This window comes from Hemitrygon akajei, chromosome 29 (genome assembly GCF_048418815.1).
Source record: "Hemitrygon akajei chromosome 29, sHemAka1.3, whole genome shotgun sequence".
Lineage (NCBI taxonomy): Eukaryota > Metazoa > Chordata > Chondrichthyes > Myliobatiformes > Dasyatidae > Hemitrygon > Hemitrygon akajei.
This window is the reverse complement of record NC_133152.1, coordinates 22,024,424-22,048,612: the sequence shown is the minus strand read 5'-3', so window position 1 is coordinate 22,048,612 and position 24,189 is coordinate 22,024,424. Positions and strand designations below refer to the sequence as shown.

Below are 24,189 nucleotides of genomic sequence, written 5' to 3'. Positions count from 1 at the left end.
ATCTGTCCTGCCAAGGTAATACCGCTCCGGCTAACGTCTCTTGCAGTCTCCCATGACGACAGGGGGACCTCAATGGGCGGTGCCTCCACCACAGCCCGTCACGCTATAGGGTACAGTGATACCGCCCACCGACCTTCTGCAGATGGCGAGGCATAATGTCCCGTGATGCAGCGGGCTCCTCCTCCGATATCCCACTATACCTTGTGGCTGTCGGGTGCGTCGGAATTGAATCCCCTCGGTATTCGGTAGACGGTAAAATGGCGGAGAGCGAGTATGAGTCGGTGCTGTGTGTGAAGCCGGAGATTCACGTGTACAGAATACCACCGAGAGCCACCAACCGAGGCTACAGGTACGGTCGGGAGGTCGTTTGAAAGAAGGGAGTGACAGCTCAGAGAGATTCCACGGTACACGGTTTAAAATGCAGGAAGAGTTTGGCAGGAGCGGAGTGTGTTGGGGGTAAAATGACTGTCAGTGTGTCAGGCGGCTTAGAGGGAATAAGGTGGGGGGGGGGGGGGGGAGAAAAACGGGCTTCCAGAAAGGAGTAAGTCACAAGATGTTGTTGTGAACCGCGAGAGAATGGTGTGTGTGTGTTTGTGAGAGAATGAGGAAGTGTTTCTCGCGTTCAGAAAACAAAACTGCAAATGCTGCAAGTACCCAGCAGGTTAAGCAGTATGTGAGAGAGGGAGGGAGAGAGAGACGTAATTGGCGTTTCTGAACCAAAGGATATCGATCTGAGAAATCAACTGCTTCTAATTCCCACAGGCTTTGCTTGGCCCGCTGAGCATTTTAAAACATCATGTTTACTTTTTTGCTTGAATGCAGTGGGGTTTAGTAACCGTATTTGTTGCTCGATTTGCCTATTGATAAAGTGACACCACTATATATCTAACCATATGGCAACAGAAATACTTCATTTTTAAATGTGGCATGTAGTGAGTTCTGTGTCTGACGCTGGAACCGGCAAGCAACGTGCTATGTCAAAAATTGACTCACCCTTTGATATCATTACATGAAATCGTAGTGTTTGGAGTCCGTTTGGTCCTACTTAAAGCCTTGGGAATGCTTGTATTCATTCAAGGTTCAAATTTATTCAAACACTGATATACTGCGGAAATCTGAACTTTATTTTGTTCCATATTTTATCAAAAATGTGATTAAATAGATCATTTTAGCTATGTTCAAGGCCACATTGGAGATCATGAACTTGCCAAGGTACCATGTCACAATACATAGAATGAATTGGGGGTTGGTAGTTGAGAATATACGTGGTTATATCTCTAATCAACATTTTCAAATAATTGCATGTCTGCCCTTTCCCTGATAAGTCTAAAATACCGACCTGTTTTACTTATGGTGTGATAAGGTTGAAAAATTAAAGGCAGTCTGGAGTTACATTGAGCAAGAAACTGTGGGTGGTAGGGTGCTGTTTAACCTTTCAGCCTTTTATAAAGTCCCTGAAAAGTCTGGGTGGATAATTCACCAGAAACGCTAGTTGAGTTGGCAGTTGTGGTCGTTTGGTTTAAGGAAGCTGTAGAAAATCAGAGTGACATTGTAAAGAGAGAGCCCTTACTGGGTTCTTAAACCATGCAGGCACTGAGCCAATTGAGTTGGCTGCATGCTTCACAGTGTAGTAGGACCTGCCTTTTTAAATTTTAAAACAGTGAACCAAGAACATGACCTTCATCCTGCTAAGGAGTGGATAGTGCTAAGACTTATGGAACGCTACAGAGAAACAGACCCTTTGGCCCATCTAGTCCGTGCCATACTGTTATTCTGCATAGTCCCATCAACCTGCACTTGGACCGCTGCCCTCCATATCGCTACCATCTTAAACCAAACACGCATCCACTGGCAGCTTGTTCCGCACCCTCACCACTGTCTGAGTGAAGAGGTTACCCCTCATGTTCACTTTAAACAATTCACCTTTCACCCTTCATCCTGATCTCCAGTTCTAGTCTCACCCAACCTCAGTGGAAAAAGCCTACTTGCACTTATTCTGTCTATACCCCTCATAATCTTGTATACCTCTATCAAATCTCTCCTCAACCTTCTACATTTTAGGGAATAATGTTCTAACCTGTTTAATTTTTCTCTATAACTCAGACCCTCAAGTCCTGGTGAACATCCTTGTAAATTTTCTCTGCACTCTTTCAATGATATTGATATCCTTTCTGTAGCTGGCTGACCAGAATTGCATACAGTACTCCAAATTAGGCCTCACCAATATCTTGTACAGCTTCAACATAACATCCCAACTCCTGTCAACACACACAAAGTGCTGGAGGGACTGAGCAGGCCAGGCAGTACCTATGGAAAAGAGCACAGTCGACGTTTCGAGCTGAGACCCTTCAGCACCTGAAACATCGACTGTACTCTTTTCCATAGATGCTGCCTGGCCTGTTGAGTTCCTCCAATATTTTGTGTGTGTTGTTTGGATTTCCAGCTTCTGCAGATTTCCTCATTTGTGATCCCAGCTCCCATAATCAGTACTTTGATTTATGAAGGCTCTTTACGACCCTATCTACCTGTGCTGCCACGTTCAAGGAGTTATGGATCTGTATTCACAGATCCCTTTGTTCTAACGTGCCCTACTTCTCACTGTGTAAGTCCTACACTGCGTATTCCTTCCAAAGTGCACACCTCACACTGGTCTGCATTAAATTCCATCTGCTATTTTCCAGCTGCAAGCTTTGATAGCCTTCCTCACTATCCACTGTGCCCCCAATCGTGGTATGAACCGCAGGTTTGCTGACCCAGTTTAACACATTGTCATCCAGGTTGTTGATATAGATGACAAACAGTAATGGACCCAGCACACCACTAGTCACAGGCCTCCAGTCAGAGCAAACCTCTACTACCACTCTCTGGCTTCTCCCACAAAGCCAATGTCTAGTACAGTTTACTTGAGGGAGGTGTTCCAAATTTTTAAGCCGGAAGATACAATTGCAGAAACAGGATTTTGAATTTTGTGCAAGATGCTGTGGGCTGCATATTCAGAGGGTTATCTCTGTTGCTACACGTTCATTTAACAAATGGATATGAGGTGTAAACAATTTTGCAGAAAAGTGCAGCAAATGTGTTTTGAATTCTATCTATTTATATTTAACGTAACAAATTATGGATTGGCACTTGGGCATTACCAGTTAAAATTTGATGACACGTTAGTGCAAGTGTTAAAAGTTTCATTACATTAATTTGTGATCAAAAGCTTGATAAAGAAGGTAATTCTAAGGAACACTTTTAAATAGGTTAGAGAGGCATGCAGCTAGAAAGCATCAAAAAGAAATTCCAGACCATTAGAAGCTAGGTCAGTAAGCAGTGCAGTGATTAAAATGGGCGCTGTGTAATAAGGCAGATCGGAGGAATGGTGATATCTCTGTATTCTCAAGCTCAAAGCGCAGAAAGCTCACAAAATAATTTAACGTTTGCTCAGACAGGAGATTTTTAGATAAGCTCAAATTTTGAAAAGTGGTAGGTGCTAGACCATCCCGGAGTGTGCTGTCAGAAATAAAATGGAGGAAACCGAGAGGGTTCCAGTCCGTTGTCAAGTAAGTGTTGATCTTGTAATTGAGCTGCTTGTGTGGCATTTGATCCTCCCAGGCCTTGAAAGATAAAGTTTCCAATGCAACAATAGTTCAAATACAATACAACAATAATGTGCTCTGTTTTCCCGACCACTGTTTCACAGCGTGGGTTACAATAATTCTAGACATGAGAAATTCTGTAGATGCTGGAAGTCCAAAGCAATGCGCACAAAATGCTGCAGATCAGGCAGCATCCATGAGAATAAACAAACATTTGACCTTTCGGGCTGAGACCCTTCTTCAGGACTGGAAAGGAAGGGGGAAGATACCAGAATGAAGATGTGAGGAGAGGGAAAGGAGGATAGCTGGAAGGTGATGGGTGAAGCTAAGTGAGTGGAAAAGATAAAGGGTTGGAGAGGAAGGAATCTGATAGGAGAGGAGAGTGGGTTAAAGGATAAAGGGAAGGAAGAGGTAGGCAGATGAGAAGAGATAAGAGGCCAGAGTGAGAAATAGAAGAAGAGGAGCGGGGAATGGAATTTTTCTTATCGCAGGAGAAATTGATATTCATGCCATCAGGTTGGAGGCTGCCCAGACTGACATGTCAAAATGGGAATTGGAATTAAAATATTTGGCCACCAGAATGTTCTGCTTTTTAGCGGATAGAGCACAGGTGTTCGACAAAGCAGTCCCCCAATTTATGACGGGTCTCACCAATGGAGGGGAGCATCAGGAGCACCAGACACAATAGACAACCTCAGCAGATTCACAGGTGAAGTGTTGCCTCATTTGGAAAGACTGTTTGGAGCCCTGAATGGAGGTGAATGGGTTGTTGTAGTACTTTGATCGCTTGCAGGGGTAAGCGCCAGGTGGAAGATTAATGGGGAGCGATGAATTACAAGGGAATTACGGAGGAGGTGATCCTCGTGCAAAGCATAGAGTTGAGGGCGAGTATAATTCCAGGCACTTATTTGCTCAAATTTGTCAAGGCAATATGACTGACTCTGGAGATCCCAACTAGAATTCTTAATGACTCTGCTAGTGAACATCAGTCGCTGGTTTGGTTCACGAATGTCAAGACAGGAAGCAATGGTATGGTCTGTTGTAAATATAGGCACCAATAAGCTCCAAGTTGCTAACGTATAAAAATTGTGATATGCACCTCTAAAACATAGTATTCTCCCATCGTGTCCTCATTCTTGACTTTGTGTGCAGGCCACTTAACTACAATTTCTGGATTGCAAGAATATGGAACATTTGCTTTGTAATATCAATTGATTTATATGAATATAATTATTAAGTATGAGTTACAAACTGCCACTGGTGGTATACATTTTGAGTCTTGACGGTAATCAATCGAATCTGTAACTGGTTCACCAGTCCAACTTACTAATATCACGTGAAATCTCAATATTTGCTTCCAGGATTAATGGCCGCTTATGGGATGGGTAAAATTTTAATTTTTAATTCACTTTGGTTTTTATCATACTGCATGTTCAATGTCTCTTGCATTCTGATCCCCTCACCCCCACATTCATTATTGTCTTATGGTGCCATTCAGTTATATGTGCAGGCTTCTAACCAGCCTGTCTGTGCAGTGGTTCTGGCAACCATGAAGGAAAAAGTACAATATGGTTTAGTCTTTATGTACAATTATTTGGGAATATCTAGTGAGTAAGAGTTGGAAAATGCTCTTAGAACATTCAGAGGAACCTGGCTGTTCTCATTTCCTTACAGCACAAACTTCATGGGCTAAGTAGCCATCTCTCAGGGCAGTTCCATTCACCTACTACTGATCGCAGAATCCAGTTTGCACCTGCCCTCACATTTCCTGATGAACTCCTTGCACTAAGATCACCGAATTATCGTGTGTGTAGTACAATTAGGAAGACAAATTTGTTGGCATTTATTTGAGCACAAGAGTAATTTTCAGAATCAGATTTATTATCACTGACTTAAATGATGCGAAATACTTTGTTTTGCACCGGAGATGTCAATGTCTCAATAAAGGGAGTGAGCGCCAAAGAAATTTCAGAATTCTGCAGTCAAGGGCTCAGTCACTGAGTATATTCTAGCTGGAGATTAATAGATTTTTGAATATTAAGTGTATCAAAGTGGTGCTGAGGTGAAAGATCAGCCATTTTCTTATTAAATGGTGAAGCATTAGTGAGGACTGAATGGCTTAGTTCTATTTCTTATGCTGTTATGCATAATACCATGAAATATCTCTGTGCTGGATTGGACAGGTTGTATGTGAGTTTGACAAAATTATCTAAATGCATTGGCAGGGAAGGAGATTATTATGTGGACTGAGGAAGTACGATAAAGATGTTCCAAAATTTCCTTGGAAAAAGTGTGACATCCACTTCAACCTGCGGAGTTTCTTGTCTGTGATTGAGGAGCATTTGGAACGTTAGTGAGATCCTCTGTCGGGAAAGAGCAGGCTGAGCACGCAGTGGAAAGGGCATGCACCCCTCACTTACCAGAATCTGCAAGTTCCTTCTTGCCTTCCTCAAACAGTTCAGGACCCACAACATAGAGATGGACGCATCCTTGACCCTGAAGATGAATTGAACCATCTCCGATTTGATTCTAATTTTATGTCACTGTTAACATTTTTGTTAATGTCAATCTATATTCTGAAATACCTTTGTCTTACTGTTGAGTTTTTTTGGCCCTCCATTTAATACCCTTCTATCCAAAAATCAGGTGTTCTGGGGGTCCCAGCAATCTTTTCCTTAATTGCATGCAGATAATCTGAGAGGGTAGGTACATCAGGGCCGCTTTTTTCAACGTCTCTTCTGTTGCCTTGCTTTTATTTGTATGCCTCAAGTTAAATCCACAATATACTGTACCTGCAAGGGCTTACCATCCTTCCATAATGTAATAACTCAAACAACACACACAAAATGCTGGTGGAGCACAGCAGTCCAGGCAGCATCTATAAGGAGAAGCACTGTCGACGTTTCGGGCCGAGACCTGAAAGTAATAACTCATTCTCCTTAGAGTTTACGCATGGTCCCTTTAGTATTTTCATTTTTGTCCATGATTATATTATTTGAAGCAATGGAATCAGACTTAACATGTAAGCTGGTTTGTCTTTATTCATTTATTGCACCAGTTAAGTATGTAGAAGGCCATATCCATTGCTTTCAAATCTATCTCAACATTATGTATTTATGAATTCCACTGGATTCCAGCCTTTTCCCTGGCTGTTCTCATTGATTAAACAAGCTACCCACAGAACTTACATCCTTTTTTGATGCTTAACTCTGTTCTGACGACACCATTTTATTAAAATCAGAAGTTTTCTTTTCAGTTTCTGTCTCTGCGTCTGTTCTAAATCTTTGAATCATACCCCATTGGAAGCCTGTCTTGGTCTGATTATTCCTTTACAATACTTTGAATAACTTATTGACTTAAAAGATGTCCATTATTATAGCTGTTCATGGGGATTCTGTAACACAGCGTTTTCTCCCTTTTTCCATTCCACCTGCGAGAGATATTACACTCTCATTGCTACATGCAGGAAGCTAAAACTGAATTTGATGGTTCAGGTTCATATTTTATTACCATTTATTATGCAAGCATAGAGTCATATAATTAGACAGTTTTTCTGGAAATACATTTGATTCAGCAAATACCTATCCAGAGTCAAATATAGTCGAGGTTATTTGCTGATGAAGTTTTCCTGTGAAAGAGAAAACCAGAATGAACTCTAGAAGTGTTTGCCAGCTGGATTTCACACAATCAATAATCTGTCTGACGGAAGAGTTGGAACAAATGCAGGAAGGAAACATTAACAAAAAGCAGAGCATGCAAAACTCTTTCCAATCATTGGAATAGAATTTAAAAAATCTAAACAAAAAGAGAAAATCAATTATTGTTGCAATAGAACAGGTAACGTCAGTATTTGTTCCAGTATGTATGGCAGGCAGTGAGTTGGGTGCAAGAGAACATTCAGTTCCTAAATTCTGCTTTTGATGTTCCTTGACAATTTCTCTCCTGGTTCAAAGATTCAAAGTACATTTATTATCAATATATGCATTATACAGCCCTGGGATTTGTCTTCCCCACAGCCAACCACAAAACAGCATGGAACCTGTTCAAGGAAAAGCATCAAACCGCCCCCCCCCCCAAAACAAAACGAACAAACTGTGCAAACGGCAACAAAAAAGGAGTAAAAAAACACAGAATATAAAACACAAAATCAAAAGAGTCCAGGCATATTCAGTTCAGTGTTTGTTACATGCAGGCTGCCCTGATTCAAAATGGCCAAAAAAGCGACCAGAAACAAAACATATCATAGTGTGAACTACGGAGTCCTATCCACAAACCACGTTGATTAAACCTTGCCCAAAACCCAGAACTCCAGCATCGAGGGAGAGCGAGACCATTAGAACACAGATACCTTCCTCCGGCAGCAGTGAGTGACGGGCTGGGAGATGGAGCTGACCACCCACTCTCCTCAATGAAATGAAGCTGAGCACGGGCTTGTGCCCCGTCTCCAGGATTCTTGGCCTCGAAGCCGTAAACTTTGCTTGAAGACTCTTAGAACGCCCTTGGAGACAGGAAAGTGCCAGTTTGCTCAATTGGCCTGAAAACACGCCACCCTAATGTAGATCACAGGCTCCATCAGTAGCAGAACCACACTTGAAAGAGAAAAAAATAAAGAAAAAGATGTGAAAGAAGTAGTTTTGTGAACCTTCTGGAGGATGTCGCCCTTTGATTGCATTGTTTGCTGGCACCATCTTCTTTAGGAAGTCCCAGCACTAATTAAGTACTGTTGAGATTAGAACTGACTGACAAAGGCAAAGATTCCAAGTTTTGAGATGGTCTGTATAGAGTTAGATCACAACTCCTATTGATACTAATTGTTTAGTGACTCAATTCAAAGTCTCATGAATAAAGAAAATGGTGGAGAATAGTCGGGTGAGTTAGCAGATCATAACCATTAAGTTAATCATGCTATAATTGTCTTCAGTATTCACAGAATAAAAGAAGAACATGTTAGGTCTGATTGCATTTGCAGAGAGGAAAGAGCAATTAATGGGTTAGATCTCACTTTTTTAATTCAGTGGTTCTGAATTAAATAGACAGGCAAGATTTAATTTAAGTGTTTTGGGACTTCTGTGTGAGTGCTTTTGAACATAAAATTAATGAAGCTGTTGCTGGAAATGAGATCCCACTAATTTCCATGGTTGTAGAGCTATTTATTGGGAAGTGAAGGGAAAGGTATTTTTCTGCATTTGTAGGTATTTTAGTTATTGAATTTTTTTTTTACAAAAGTGCTCCTCACGAACTTCTAGGGATTTGTATCTACATTGGGAGGGCTATCCCATAGACCAGTCAACAGCCTGATGTAACTATACCTTGCAGATGAAGTGCCAGAACCTCCTCCCCCCCCCCCCCCCCCACCTCCAACCAGTCCATGGGTATGATGGGTATGTCCTGTTACCCAGGTAGTGCAGATCACTAAGTGGCAAAGCTCTGATGGGAGAAGTCATAAGAGATCACAACTTTGACACCACAAACCGAAGAAGTCTCAAGGAATCTGGTCAAGTGGGTGAGGTCATTTCACCTTGATTATCACCAATTATCTTTCCTAAGTTGGTAAATTCGTGTCACCTTAACTGGATGTTCACTGGCCTTAGTATCACCCATCACCGGTGTTCTTGGGATTTACCAGGAGCAATAACCTAAAAGTTTGGACTAACAATCCAGAAGTACTGGATTATATCTGTGTAATTTTTTAAAAAAAAATGAGAAACACTCGATTAAATTTCTTTATCAAAAAACATAAAAATCGCAGATTGTCATTTCAAAGTTGAAGTGGTTCACAGATGTCCTTTAGGAGGAAATCTGCTGTCCTCAGCTGGTCAGGCTTTCATGTAAACCCATATAGACAGCAGATTCTTATCTGTCCATATCCTACAAATAGAAGGAAAGAGCCTTGGCGAGCCACCAATACTGTGGCCACAAGAACAGGTGAGGCGCATGGCTGCGGTGGGTGATGGACCTTCTGCCACCTTGGGGTGTTTTCAGCATTTGCAAAGTGCAAGTTTGGATTGTGATATGAAGTTCAGACTTTGCACTTGCTGGAATTAGTGCAGATACTCACATCCACTTGGGACAAGCCATACACTTGGCTCCCATCCATGACGCTAAACATTCACTTCCTGCATTGGTGGTGCAGTGCACCGCAGCTACTGAGTGTGCTGTTTATGAAACGAAACTCTCCTAGGCTACTCAAACACCATCTGTAAAAACATGACCTCCAGTCATGGATGAGGGTGGAAGCTGCTCCATTTGGAAATAAACTGCTGTCTATTTATCACCACTGCCTCTAAACCTTGCAAATTCCACCCACAGGATTGTGGGCGCATCTTAGCCACTCAAAGGACTGCCCAGTTGAAGAAAATTGCTTGCGACCTCTGGGAATTAGGGATGGTAGGAAATACTGGCAAAGTCAGCAATATTAACATTATGAAAAAGTACAGTGTCTAAAGCATAGCCATGGGTTGAGAAATAAATCTTTTTGGTGGCTGCACTCACAAAATACGGTGCAAATATCACTTTTATGTTGAAGTGTACATAAAAGTATTTCTGTTCCTTTCAGTACTCTGTACTGTGGTCCCCAGTGGCCCAGGAAAGGGCTAAAATATGGTGCAGGCCACCTGTCCATATGACTGCTTTGTAACTTGAATGGATGCTACTGCCTTGTCTCAAGGTGTGCTTCTAGATGAGCAAAAAATGCTGGTGCACACCATTTCAAAAGATGCCTCAGTACATACTAAGGGGTTCTGAAGGAGGGGTCACAAGCTGGATGCACAAGTATGGCAGTGGTTTGTTCCCCTCGTACACCCAGATCTGTAGCTTTCTATTTTCCCAGTTGGTACTGATGAGCTTCATTTGAATCTTGCAACATACCTAGGTGGAAGTGTCAAAGTATCGACCATGGCATGGCACAGTTGTCACCCATTGGTTTATGTACAAGCCTCAACTCCATCTCTGAGGCAAACTTGAACTCACAAACTTGTACCTTAACTGACAGAAAGGGGAAGCAAAGGAGGGTCTGCTTGTTACCTTTCACTGTAACCCATTTGTGCCTCGTTTATTCTATCTTACCTTTCCATTTGTTTTGTACTTCCAATTTTGTGTGCAGAATATGAAAGGAGGGCATTGAACAATTAAATTGTTTAATGGTTCAAACTAATCAAGATTAATTGATCTGTCACACTGCCAAGCCTTCTCATTTTTCCATCTTTGTTCTCAGTTATTGAAATGTACAAATCCATGGACAACTAACGCCATATTATATATTCTGTGGTATAGGAGCAACAAAACTCAGAAGGAACCTTCCATACTTAATAATCTGTATTTCATAAGTTGAACTAGTTTTAGAGGTCATTACTCAAAGCCCTAATGCAGTCTTGTTATGTGATCTCTGCTCGTGTGGCAATTTGGCTACTCGATCTCAATGGTACTTGGTCACTAAGTAGTGGCTATTGGTGAAATAAGTTCCTGAATGGGCACTATAGAAAGATAGGCCACAGTTGGCTTTCCAGGCCACATCTCTTAGAATAACCTGTCATCTATTTGATTAAGTTTCAAGGGTTAGGTATTGAAGAGTTAGAAAGGCTTTTTTTTTTTTGCTTCTTCCTCCTTTGGCTTCTGAGGTGGCTAATAGAGCCCAGCAAATTGAGCAGGTAGTAGCCAATTGAATGGGTCATTTGTAAGGCAATCTCCTTTTTGCCTCTTTTGCAACACCTCCATATGCTTGCAGTCCATGATTTGATTATTGATACCAAACCAAACGCTGCTTTTCCACGGTGAGCGATCAAGGGGCCAGAGATTCTCAACAATCAGTGAGGATGCATATTTCCTCAAGAAGTTTTGAGCACATCGTTGAATCTTTTCTTTCCATCTCTGCCCCTTTCTTCCCCTGCTCAGAATAAAGTCTGAAATTACTGTTACTTGAAGTTACTTTTAAATAGTTTTTGGGAGGAAGGGAGGTCACAGGCATAGATCACTTTTGCCGGAAGCCGTCAATGTTGTTGTGGTAGGAAGCTTGAGTTACTGCATTAGAAATATTCAGTTACTTGTCCATATCTGGTGATCCCATGCACGGTTGTATCTTCATTCTATGTAAAGGATTCTTCAGTTAGCCTAGGCTCAATTCTCATCAGAGATACAAATGCCATCCTCAGGTGATGACTTGCTGCTGGAATATCTTAAAAGCTTAGTTTGTAGTATGTTTATTCCACACACTTGACAGTTGTGCTCGTAGTGTGGGGGGGCGGTGACCATACATATGCTGCTTCCACTGAGAATGGTGTTGACGATGTTTGCTGCAAAAGCCTGTTTAGAGTTTTTGAAGGAGTAATGCTGGGATTCTGTCATATAACTCTGTCCCCTTTTCCTGTTCAGAGCTGCAGATTGGAAGTTAGATCAACCTGACTGGACTGGACGACTCCGGATAACAGCAAAAGGAAATATTGCTTACATTAAGTTAGAAGACAAAAATTCAGGTATTTTCCTTGAAACAATAAGTCAGGTTGCCTTCATGTTGATCATTGTTGCATTCAAGAGAAGAGTTGTGGCTTTGAGTCCTTATTTTGAAAGAAAATTTTAACTTCTGAACTATAAACCATTAAGCTCAACATCTGTGGTAAATAAATTACCAGAGGGAATTTTGAGGGACTAAAATATACATGTTTGGAAAGACGGATTGATTAGGGATGGTCAGCGTGGCTTAGAGTATGGGAGATCACGTCTAACAAATTTGATTGAATTTTTTTTTTTGAAGAAGTTACCAAGAAGTGATTCATTTTAGAAATCTCTAATCTGCACGAAAAGTTGATGTTTCACGGTGTCTTTTTAAAGAACATGAAAAGTTGGGCAAAGAAGGGGGATGTGGTCCACATGGACTTCACTAAGGCTGTGGAAAATTAGATTGCATGAGATCTAGAGAGCGCTTATCTAATTGGATACACAATTGGCTTGATGATAGAAAGCAGAGGGTGATAGTGAAAGGTAGCCTTTCAGATAGAGGCCCGTGACTAATGGTGCTCCCTACTGGCCTTGTACATGCTTTGAGAATGTCAAAGATGTGGTTAGAAAGTTTGCAGCTGACACTAAAATAGGTGGTGACAGTGAAGACGGCTGTCATGAATTACAAAGGAATCTTGGTTCAATTGGGTGAGTGAGCTGAGGAATGGCAAATTGGATTTAATTTAGATAAGAGTGAGGAGTTGCATTTTGGGAAGAAAAATGAGGGTAGGACTTGCACAGTGAATGGTAGGGCCTTGGGGAGTGTTATAGAACAGAGGGACTTAGGAGTACAAATACATGTTTCCTTGAAAGTGTCATCACAGGTACACAGAGTAGTGAAGGCAGCTTTTGGTGCACTGGCCTTCATCAGTCAGGGCATTGAGTGTAGAAGTTGTTTTGTTGCATTTGAACAAGATGCTTGTGAGACCAATTTGGAATATTGTGCAAACACGAGGAAATCTGCAGATGCCGGAAGTTCAAACAACAACACACACAAAATGCTGGTAGAACACAGCAGGCTAGGCAGCATCTATAGCAGTGGTTCCCAACGTGGGGCGTACGCCCCACAGGGGGGTAATTTGATTTTTAAGGGGGGCAATTCGAGAATAGTTATTAACAGTGAATTTTTTCTAGTAAGTCTGTGTGAGTATGAGTGTGTGTGCGAGTTAATACATATGTGTATATGTGTGGAGCAGGTTAAGACCTACAAGTATCTGGGAGTACAGTTAGACGAGAAGCTAGACTGGACTGCCAACACAGATGCCTTGTGCAGGAAGGCACAGAGTCGACTGTACTTCCTAAGAAGGTTGGCGTCATTCAATGTCTGTAGTGAGATGCTGAAGATGTTCTATAGGTCAGTTGTGGAGAGCGCCCTCTTCTTTGTGGTGGCGTGTTGGGGAGGAAGCATTAAGAAGAGGGACGCCTCACGTCTTAATAAGCTGGTAAGGAAGGCGGGCTCTGTCGTGGGCAAAGTACTGGAGAGTTTAACATCGGTAGCTGAGCGAAGGGCGCTGAGTAGGCTACGGTCAATTATGGATAACTCTGAACATCCTCTACATAGCACCATCCAGAGACAGAAAAGCAGTTTCAGCGACAGGTTACTATCGATGCAATGCTCCTCAGACAGGATGAAGAGGTCAATACTCCCCAATGCCATTAGGCTTTACAATTCTACCGCCAGGACTTAAGAACTTTTTAAAAGCTATTATTAATGCTTTTTGAGATGGTGATTTAGATGCATATCATATTTTTTTTTTACTGAGTTAAGTATTGTATGTAATTAGTTCTGCTACAACAAGTGTATGGGACATTGGAAAAAAAGTTGAATTTCCCCATGGGGATGAATAATGTATCTATCTATCTATCTATCTATCTATCAGAATGCATACATAAAAATACTTGTGTGTATGTACATGTGTAATTGCATATGTACTGTATATATAGTGTATCACCATCATTACAACCATCAAATGGCTTTCATAATTAAATTAATGAATTGACTGATGTAGGAAGGAACGAATGAACAAGTCCAAACGCGTAAGAAACTCGTACGAGGTCGCGCCAATGCTGCTTTTTGCAGTAGCTTTCGGTTCTTGGTGGTGTGAAGGTGTGTACATTGCGTCATCTCTTTTAAACGGTGTATCTGTCTTTGTATGCTGTAGAAACGAATCGGCATTGTTTTATTTATTTATTATAATTATTATTTTAATATCACTTAATGTTCTTTTTTTTTTACAATTTCTTAGTAATTTCTTCCTCAGAACTTTAACAGTCCTTTGGTTCTTTTATTTTTCTCTTTCATGAATGCCATGTTCTTTGGAAGCTTGTTTAAACCAAGTTAATGGTCTTTTAGGCTTCCTCTAGGTGAATAGGAGTTCACTTTTTGAATAATAAGAATTATATATCACCACAGGGGGCATCAGGATTTTAGAGGTGATTAGGTGGGGCATGGCCAAAAAAAGGTTGGGAACCACTGATCTATAGGGAGAAGCCGTTTCGGGCCGAGACCTTTCGTCAGGACTAACCGAAAGGAAAGATAGTAAGAGGAATATTGTGTTCAGTTTGGCGATTAAGCTGGAAGGAATGCAGAGGAGATTTACGAGGATGTTGCTGGAACTTGAGGGACTGAGTTATGGAGAAAGGTTGAACAGGTTGGAACTGTATTCATTATCCATGAGGAGTGATTTTATAGGGGCATATAAAATTGAGTGGCTTACATTAAAGTGAATACACATAGTCTTTTTCAAAGGATTAGGGAGTGAAGAGCAAGAGGACATATTTTAAGGTGAGAGGGGAGATAATAGGAACCTATGATCAACATTTTTGTCCAGAGGATTGTCAGTCTATAAAATGAAATGCTTTTGGAAGTGGCCAAGGCAGGCACGTTTTTAACAAACTTTTAAAAAGAACTTGGACAGATATCTGGATTGGGAGGGTTTAGAAGGATTATGGGCCAAGCACAGGAAAACAGGATTATTTTAGATGGGAATTGACACGTTGGGCTACAGGGCCTATTTCCATGCTTTGTGGCTCTGGCTATATTTTAGTCAATATAGTTACGCTTTGTATGGTCACTGTCAGAAATGCAACAGCCAGTTTAGGCTGGGCAATATCCTATTAGTCGTAAGTGTAGTCATTATCTCTGAAAAAGGAATTGTGGGGAGATTAAATGATCAAACATGAAATATCAGTGGCTATGTTCTTTACCCAACTTTTCATGTTCTTTAAAAAGACACCATGAAACATCATCTTTTCATTCAGATTAAAGAGATTTCCAAAATGAATCACTCGAGGAAAGCTTGCGTATTTTGTGCTCAAGATTCAGGAATGCGATGGACCTTCAACCACATTGGGAAAGGAATTTGCTATCAGTAAAATACACTCTCTCCTTGGGATAGGTTGATGGAATCTCCTATCCACATTACACCCCAAGAGGAAAGTTAGAAACAGAATGCTACAGTACAGTCCCTTTGGTCCACAATGTTGTGTCAGCCCCGTAACCTATTCTGAGATCTATCTAGCCCTTCCCTCCTACATAATCCTCCATTTTTCTATCATCTCTGTGCCTATCTAAGAGTTTTTTTTAAATGTCCCTAATGTATCTGCCTCTACCACCACCCTTGGTGGGGTGTTCCATACACCTACCACTCCCAGTAAAAAAATAAAAGTTACTTCTGACATCCTCCCTATACTTGAATTTCCTTAAAATTATGTTCCCTTTTATTAGCCATTTCCACCATGGGGAAATGTCTCTGGATATCTACTCGATCGATGCCTCTTACCATCTTGTACACCTCTATTAAGTCACTTCTCAAAACCCTTACACTAATTAATTAATAAGGTTGGATCAGATTCTGATTTAATTATCAAATGTGCATCGACACATACAGTGAAATGTGCCGTTTATGTTCATAACAAGCACACCCAAAGGTATGTTAGGGGCAGCCTGCAAGTGTCGCAGATTCTGGCATCAACGTAGGATGCCCATTATGGTCTGCAGAACAACACAAGCAGCAGCAGCAACAACAATAACAAAACAAGAGAATGACAGTAAGCAAAAATCCTCCTTACCATCGCTCCCACCCCACCCATTCACAACACAGACAGGGCTCCAACCCTAGGACAGGCCACCTCCGGGCCTCTGGTGCTTGTCCCCAGATTTTCAGACTCTTGTTCCTTGGGCCAAAAGCTTTGGAGATTCTACCTCTGGAATCTGGTCTTTGACCTTCAACCTTGCTCTTCAGACTATGCTGGGTTTGACCTTCAAGCCTCGATCTCCAAGCTCGTGTGGACCTCTTACCCAGATGTCCTGCAAGGGTTGGGAAGGTCACTGCCCTCATGACTCTTGCCCGTATCTGGGACTCACTACCATCCAGACCTCCAACCTCAGTGCCTGCAGACACAACTTCCGGGATCGCTGGCTATTCGACCGCAGAGCACTTCAGTCTGGATTTGAAGTGGACACTTCATTTGCTTGCCCTTGACCACAAACTCCCTAAACCCTAACCTGACCCCTAACTCACCATGCTGTCCCCAAAACCATCCATATGAACCTAATACTAAACAACTAAGACTGAGTCACAATGTCAGGCATCACAATACAGTGCCATCTTGACCAGAGTTCAGTCCTAGCCAAATCTGACTAAGCAGCAATATGGTGACTGATTTTAGCATGCAGTGCATGAGTGCTTGATCCTCAATATCAAACAGCCACATGATTCATGCACCTATTACAAGTTACTACAATGCTTATGACTTTATATTGTTTATGCGCCTTTGCTACTGTTGAAGCTGAGTTTGAGTGATGAGAGTTATTGCTGATAAGCTGGCCGAAATGACTCTTAACCTTCCTTTGTTGTTTTGTTCTTACTCAGGAGAGCTGTTTGCTCAATCTCCAGTAGATCAGTTTCCTGGCATTGCAGTGGAGAGTGTTGTTGACTCCAGCAGATACTTTGTAATTCGCATCGAGGATGGAAATGGTAATTATGTCTAGAGAGCTTGTGTCTGAATCTCTTATTTTTTACTACACTACTAAAGAGTCAGCACTTGCATGACTTTTTTTTGATTGCAGAGTTGTTCTGCATGTTGATTCTTACTTATTTTTTCCAAACTGCTCTGGAATGTTTCATTAAATTATGCAACTTCGATTGCCAGAGGTTGAAAATACTAATGATATACCTATATGTCTAACACCTTCTGTTATAACATTATAGTCATTATTGCAATATGGCGGCATTGGCTTTATTGTACCTGATGAATGTACCACTTACTTGAGCTGGTGCACAAGAGCATGGTAATATAGGAACAGGAATGAGCCACTATGCTCTTCCATTCAATTAATCATGGCTGATCTATGCATCCTGAACTCATTTCTGCTATTTCCCCATAATTCCCAATTCTCTAGTCTTTCAGATATTTATTTGTCTCTGTGTTAAATATGTTTAGTGACTTGTCCACTACCCTTAGGCAAAGAATTCCAGATATTCATTATTGTCTGACAATTTTTTTATGCAACTCAGTTTTAAGTGAATTTTTTGTAGGTCTGTCTCACACCAGTAAAAACATATTAGCATCTACACTGTGAAGCCCCCTTAGGACCTTCAGTGCTTGGGCAAGGTCATCCTACATTCTTTTAAACTCCATGAAGTATATAGTAGATTCTTGATAAGGTGGCCCTCTCATCTGAGGAATTCGTCTGGTGAATTTCCGGTTGAGCTGACTCTAGTTTTATTATATCCTGTTTTGAAGTAAAGCCACCAGAATTGTGCATAGTATTCGAGATGTGGGCTTGCCAATACACCATATCACAGTAACAAAACTTTCTCTGCTTTTTGGATGTGCCTGCTCATTTTTGTGGTTCATGTGCTAGAACACCTAGATCCCTCTGAACATTGCTCTGTCTCTCACTGACTCCTCTTGCAGAACTGCATGTTCTAACACCTTTCCATAATAAGCTCCATTTGCCTAATTTTCACCCAATCTGTCTATCTTTCATTGCAGAATTGCAATGTCCTCACCATGATATACCCCCTTCAACCTATTTTCATTTCATCAGCGTACCTGGAAACCTAGTGTTTTGTTGCCTTCAGGTCATTAATGTAAATGGTAGGCAACTAAGGGCCAAAAAGCCAATACCTAGAGCACTTGGACATAAAAGGACTCATTCCAAATATGTGACAGTCTGCTTTCAGACTATGTTAACAAACTTTATCCAGTGCCTTGAGCTCTTATTTGGTGCACCAATCTCTTGTATGGCATTTTGTTGAAATCTAAGTATACTATGCCTACAGGTTCTTCTCAGTCAACTCTTCCTGTCACATCTTCAAAGGATTTGTTTATATTTGTCAAACATGATTTAACTCCTCTCAAACAATGTTCCTGTCAAGATCTTGCCTCAGGTGCTAATTAATTGTTCAGTGAGTTTTGAATAGAACTAAACTTTGCGATCCACAATAAATGCTTCCACTTTGTGTTTGAGGCAAGATTGTTCTGAAGGAGCTAACAGTTAAGTTCTAATAAACTCCTGAAGTGTGTACGGAGACTTAAGAGACTGACCTGTAACAAATAGTTGCCGTGGTATGGAAGGGCCAGTGCAGAGGATTGGAAAAAAACTGCAGAAGGTTGTAAACTCAGCCAGCTCCATCATGGGCATTAGCCTCCCCAGCATAGAGGACACCTTCAAAAGGTGATGCTTCAAATAGGTGGCATCCATCATTCAGGAACCTGCCCCTCCCAATTCAGGACCACAGAACAGCAAATCTCACAATAAATGTCAGTGATGATAAACCTAATTCTGATTCAAGTACTTATCATAATCATTTCATCATCTGACCTTATCAGATTTTGGTCAATAAACTTTATCTACAAGAGTGGGCTAACCTGTAGTTTATCACGCAACACAGAATGGTGGATCTATTCACAAGTTCAAAATAAATTTATTATCAAAGTATGTATATGCCACCATATACAACCCTGAGATTCATTTTCATTTTCTTATGAGCATACTTAATAATCCATAATTAAATAATAACCACAACGGAATCAATGAAAGACTGCACCAGGGCAGACAAACTGTAAAAAGCGACAAACTGTTCAAATAAAAAAGAAAGAAATAGTAAAGATATGTATAAGCAATAAATATCAAGGACATGAGTTGAAGAGCCCTTGAAAGTGAGTCCAACATTTTAATGATGGGGCAAATGAAGTGAAGCTATCCTTTTTGTTTGGTTCACAAGCCTGGTGGCTGAGGGGTAATAACCGTTCCTGAAACTGATGGTGTGAGTCTTGAGGCTCCTGTACTACCTTCCTCAGAAGAAGCAATGTCCTGGGTGGTGTTTTGGGGGGGGGGGGGGTCCCTGATGATGGACGCTGCTTTCCTGCAACACTGTTTCGTGTAGATGTGCTCAATGGTGGGGTGGGCTTCACTTGTGATGGACCGAGCTGTATCCACTACTTTTTGGAGGATTTTCTGTTAAAGGGCATTGGCGTTTCCATACCAGGCTATGATGCAGCCAGTCAATATACTCTCCTCTACTCATCTATAGAAGTTTTAGGTGTTATGGTGAACCTTCGCACTTCAAAGGAAGTACAGGCGCTGCCATGCTTTCTTCATAATTGCACTTGCGTGTTGGGCCCAGGACAGGTCCTCTGAAAAAATAACACTGAGGAATTTAAAGTCAGTTCCTTAGTCTTGCTGACATTGAGTGAGAGGTTGCTGTTGTGGCACCACTCAGCCAGATTTTCAGTCTCCCTTCTATATGCTGACTCATCACCACCTTTGATTCTGCCTGCGACAGTGGTGTTGTCAGCAAACTTGTATACAGAAACAAATTACAATTAAGACCATTTTAATTTATGATGCTTGCAGTTGCCAAACGTCCATCAAAGGAAATGGTAAAATATGAGTCATATTCAACTCTTGTACAATCATGTCTCTTGGATGCACCCTTTAATTTGTGTTGGCAACTTTGAAAACTGCAAATTTCATGATTATAATAAGATTGAGGAATAATTTGATCACTGTGTTTAACATGTTTGTAACAAATGTGTTACTAATGTTTGATAGTATTAAGTGCTGAATGACAGGAAGTATAACGGGTATCAGAGTGTCAGTTATGGTAGCTCAGGAATTTTGTAGCATTGTTCAAAGAAAGTTTCCTCAGCTGTGTAATCACAGAATAGGAAGTATAATTTAAAAATTTGAGCTAGGTTGAGTGAAATCAAAAAGCATTGATAAATGTCAGTGGAAGTCTGGAACTGGCAGAGGTTACTGGAAATGAATTGACATGGAGCAATCAATGGTAGGTAAAAGAAGTGCAGTTGAATGTTGAAGCAACACACACAAAATGCTGGTGGAACACAGCAAGCCAGGCAGCATCTATAGGGAGAAGTACAGTCAACATTTCGGGCCGAGACCCTTCGTCTGTACTTCTTCCTATAGATGCTGGCTGGCCTGCTGCGTTCCACCAGCATTTTGTGTGTGTGTTGCTTGAATTTCCAGCATCTGCAGATTTCCTTGTGTTTGCAGTTGAATGTTGAGTTAGATTTGAGGGGCTAAAGCAAGGGCTCCCAACCTTTTTTATGCTATGGACCCGATGGGTCTATGTTCTCCTGGCCAAAATGGCCCCACCCATTTGTACTTCTATTCTGAAAGTTATTTAGTTTAAGTTGCCCCTGGTGCAAAGAAAATACATTTTGTACTGTTTAAAAAAGATTTATAAAATCCACTATCATTTGACAAACTTGTCTCATTATTCAGGGCGACGTGCATTCATTGGCATCGGATTTGTAGATCGTGGTGATGCTTTTGATTTTAATGTCAGTCTCCAGGATCACTTCAAGTAAGTTTTGTGCCATTACTGTTGCAATATGGTTTGTTTGATTGAAATTAAAACATAGAGATTAGAAAATTTCCAGATGTAGTCTATAGAAGAAATTGTCTTAACAAATGAAGAAAGCTCATGTTTCAATATTTCTTACTATCATTTTATAATTTCTAGTCAGTTCTGCCGAAGTACTTGATAATTAGATAGGTTGAAATAGATGAATATAATTTAAATTACAACTAGGAAATAAAGATGACATTAAGTAAATGTGTATAACTTTAAATCAACATTTAGGAAAGGAGTAACAGTGTTGTCTTTACTATTGTTTTTTTGTTTCAAGGTTTAACTTTCATTTTAATTTGAAAATGTTCCTGAGCAACAGACTGTATTTTCCTTCTGTTTTGCAGATGGGTTAAGCAGCAGGATGAACTTGCCAAACAAGCTCAGAACCCAGACTCTGGACCCAAATTGGACTTGGGATTTAAGGATGGACAGACCATCAAGCTAAATATCGGGGTGAGGCACAGAAATCAAATTCCAATAATTATGAATATTTAAAATAAGACAAATGGTATACTTTGAAGTTAAAGTATAAATTTAAATTGGATATGAAAAGAAACATCTGCATACAAAAGCCAATATATGATATAGGCTAATAGCTGCCATATTTTAGTAATTCTCAGTCATTTTTTAAAGTTGGGATTTGGACAGTTCAAGAACTAGAAAAATGGACCAATCGGAGTTGGGCCTGAGGAGGACAGTGGACCAGTTAGAGTTGGCCCTTGAACAGACTCCTGTGCTGTGTGTATGTGTGGATTATTGAGATTTGGACAATGGTAGATTGGACTTCAGTTTAAAATTTTGATCCAGCATGAAGTTAGTTTTATAATACAAGTAAAAATTCCAATCTCTATCTAAATTATTTCTGACCATATTGTGATATTCTCTTTTCTAAATCTGTTGTAGTTGCTGGTAGCCAGTATAAATGTATTAAGTAGGGTACGTTTGCACTTGAGGAATGGGAATTAAATTTCTTTGGTAAAATGTTTCAATAAATATTTGACTTTGATCTATACTGAGTTAGTGCACTCAGTAGGTTATCAGAATAAGTACTGCATTTTATTTTGGGCCAAGCAGAAGGAAAATCAGAAAACAGTTATTATTATTCAGAGACCCATTGAAAAATACACACTTGAGGACAGTATAATTGTCTATGATTAGTCAGTAGCTCTCATGGGAAGACTGTTGATAACAACGGCACAATGTTCCATTATAAGCCATTCATTTCTATGTGACAGGAAGCAAAAAGTTGGTATTTTATTGGAAATAAGACTTTAGTTTAACTAAAGCTAATTGCAATCAATTTTACTTTCAGAATGTACGGAAGAAGGAAAACTCGTCAACGAAGCCTCGTCTACCGAGTAGTGGAATAGGTCTACTTCCACCTCCTCCGGGTGCTAAAGCACCAACACTGCTCCCACCACCAGGATCACACAGTGTACAGGATCCAGTGATGCAACAGCCTGTGAAGCCAGCTGCTCCAGGTTACTGTGCTGTAAAAGAGGGGGGTTTCTCTTTAACCTTGTTAATCAACATCCTGAATAATACTACTTTACCCATTGCCTGTAGCTGTGTTATGCAAAGTTATTTCTTACTGAACTTTTTCGATTGGAGTGAGAAACTATGAGCAGGTATTGCTGACCTCTGTTCGTTGGTCAGAGTACAATTGCTTGCTTTACTATTTGGATCACTTTTCAAAGGAATTGCTCTAAATGCCCTTAAAGGAATTAACCATTACATGTACAGTTTTGTACAGAATGAACAGAATTGACCATGTACAGTTACATCTCAGCAGTTGCACATCACAGATTTATGATTGATAATGGATAGTGTTATGTATGTGCAGAACAGGAACAACAACATAAGTAGGGTGAAACCGTTTTATTGAATCACATTAATCATGGTAAGCGTTGGGCAACTTGCAGTGCCTAAGTGAGGACCCAGGCACGCTGAGATGAAAACATGTGGACTTGCAAACCCATGCAAAAAAGAGATGGATAAGAGCCCCAATCAATCTGATATAGTTTAGATACCGGTAGTTAAAAAGTGAGGTTAATTTTTGAGTGGTCATTTTTGGCTAATGTTTATAAATTCACCATGTTTCACGGTTTGATTCATAGACCTTGAATGTACTATAAGTAATTTTAATATTGTTTCTAATAGTCTTCACTGTTATAATGATAATTCTACATCTTTTGCAGAATTGCTGGGAGACTTTTTTGCTCCAACTCTACCTCCTGCTCAGGCTTCCCACGCTGCTTCAACTGATCTCTGGGGAGATTTTGCAACAGCCCCCAGGTTAGTAATGCATCCATTGTAAAAACTGTCATAAGGATTTGTAAATACAAACTTAATTTGACTCAAGGAAGTATTGCCACAAACATTAGAGTAAAAATGCATTTCAGAACTTCTCTTTAGTGGATTGGCTCACTGCTCTTTCACTGAACCAGAGGGTTTGAGCCTTTCGCAAAACTGAGCTGAATTTTTTTGTCTTTACAGGAATTTAATTTAAATTTCAAAGATGAATTTTATACAGTACTGCTTACCACTATTTAATTTGCTTTTTCTTTAGCACTGCTACAAGCCAAGTGACCCAAAGTGCAAATTGGGTACAGTTTTGATATGGGACATCTTTGTTTTCTTCTTTGAAACTAAGAACTTGAGAGACCATGATTGACGTACTTTCTGGTAAGATTTTTGGAAGCGGAAGCTGCTGGGAGTCCATTGTGTCAGAGCCAGCTGGATTCTGGACTCTCATGCTACAGTCTTGGATCATTACATTTCCATTTACGGTGCATTTGTACCAGGACGTCTACCCCACCCCTGTAACTGTGGTGTCTCCAAGAGCCCGGACATCCATCACCATCTAACTATGACTTTGCTTCATGGTGATTGGATTCTGTTTCCTAAAGGTCACTGGGACACAAACGCATATTAAAATGATTAATCAAGATTTTGAATTTTTTGTTTAAGTGTGTATAATAATGGTCTTAACTTGTATGTGTTCTTTAAGCCCATCAAACTTTCACACACTGTATGCAGTAGCTTTTCATTCCACATTTGATCAATCATTATAATAGTTTATGTTGGGAATATGTGGGTAGACTGCTGTTTATACAAATAATTTCAACAAAAAATAACTACGCACTATAATTCGCTGAAAACCCATAAAACTGCATGCTGCACCAGCAGGTGGGCATTTGTCCTTTTTTCCTTCAAGGGATGATTTA

At 40.5% G+C, this 24,189-nt stretch overlaps 1 protein-coding gene across 1 annotated transcript; it reads left to right on the top strand.

Annotated features, from left to right (window-relative positions):
- Positions 1-157: 157 nt before the first annotated feature.
- On the top strand, positions 158-23,912 carry LOC140718287 (adaptin ear-binding coat-associated protein 2-like). Its single transcript, XM_073031822.1, has 8 exons — positions 158-349; positions 11,952-12,052; positions 16,949-17,053; positions 20,833-20,914; positions 21,307-21,415; positions 22,275-22,443; positions 23,161-23,257; positions 23,532-23,912. The coding sequence occupies exons 1-8, from the start codon at positions 258-260 to the stop codon at positions 23,578-23,580; spliced, it is 804 nt and encodes a 267-aa protein (XP_072887923.1). The 5' UTR covers positions 158-257; the 3' UTR covers positions 23,581-23,912.
- The last annotated feature ends 277 nt before the right edge of the window (positions 23,913-24,189 follow it).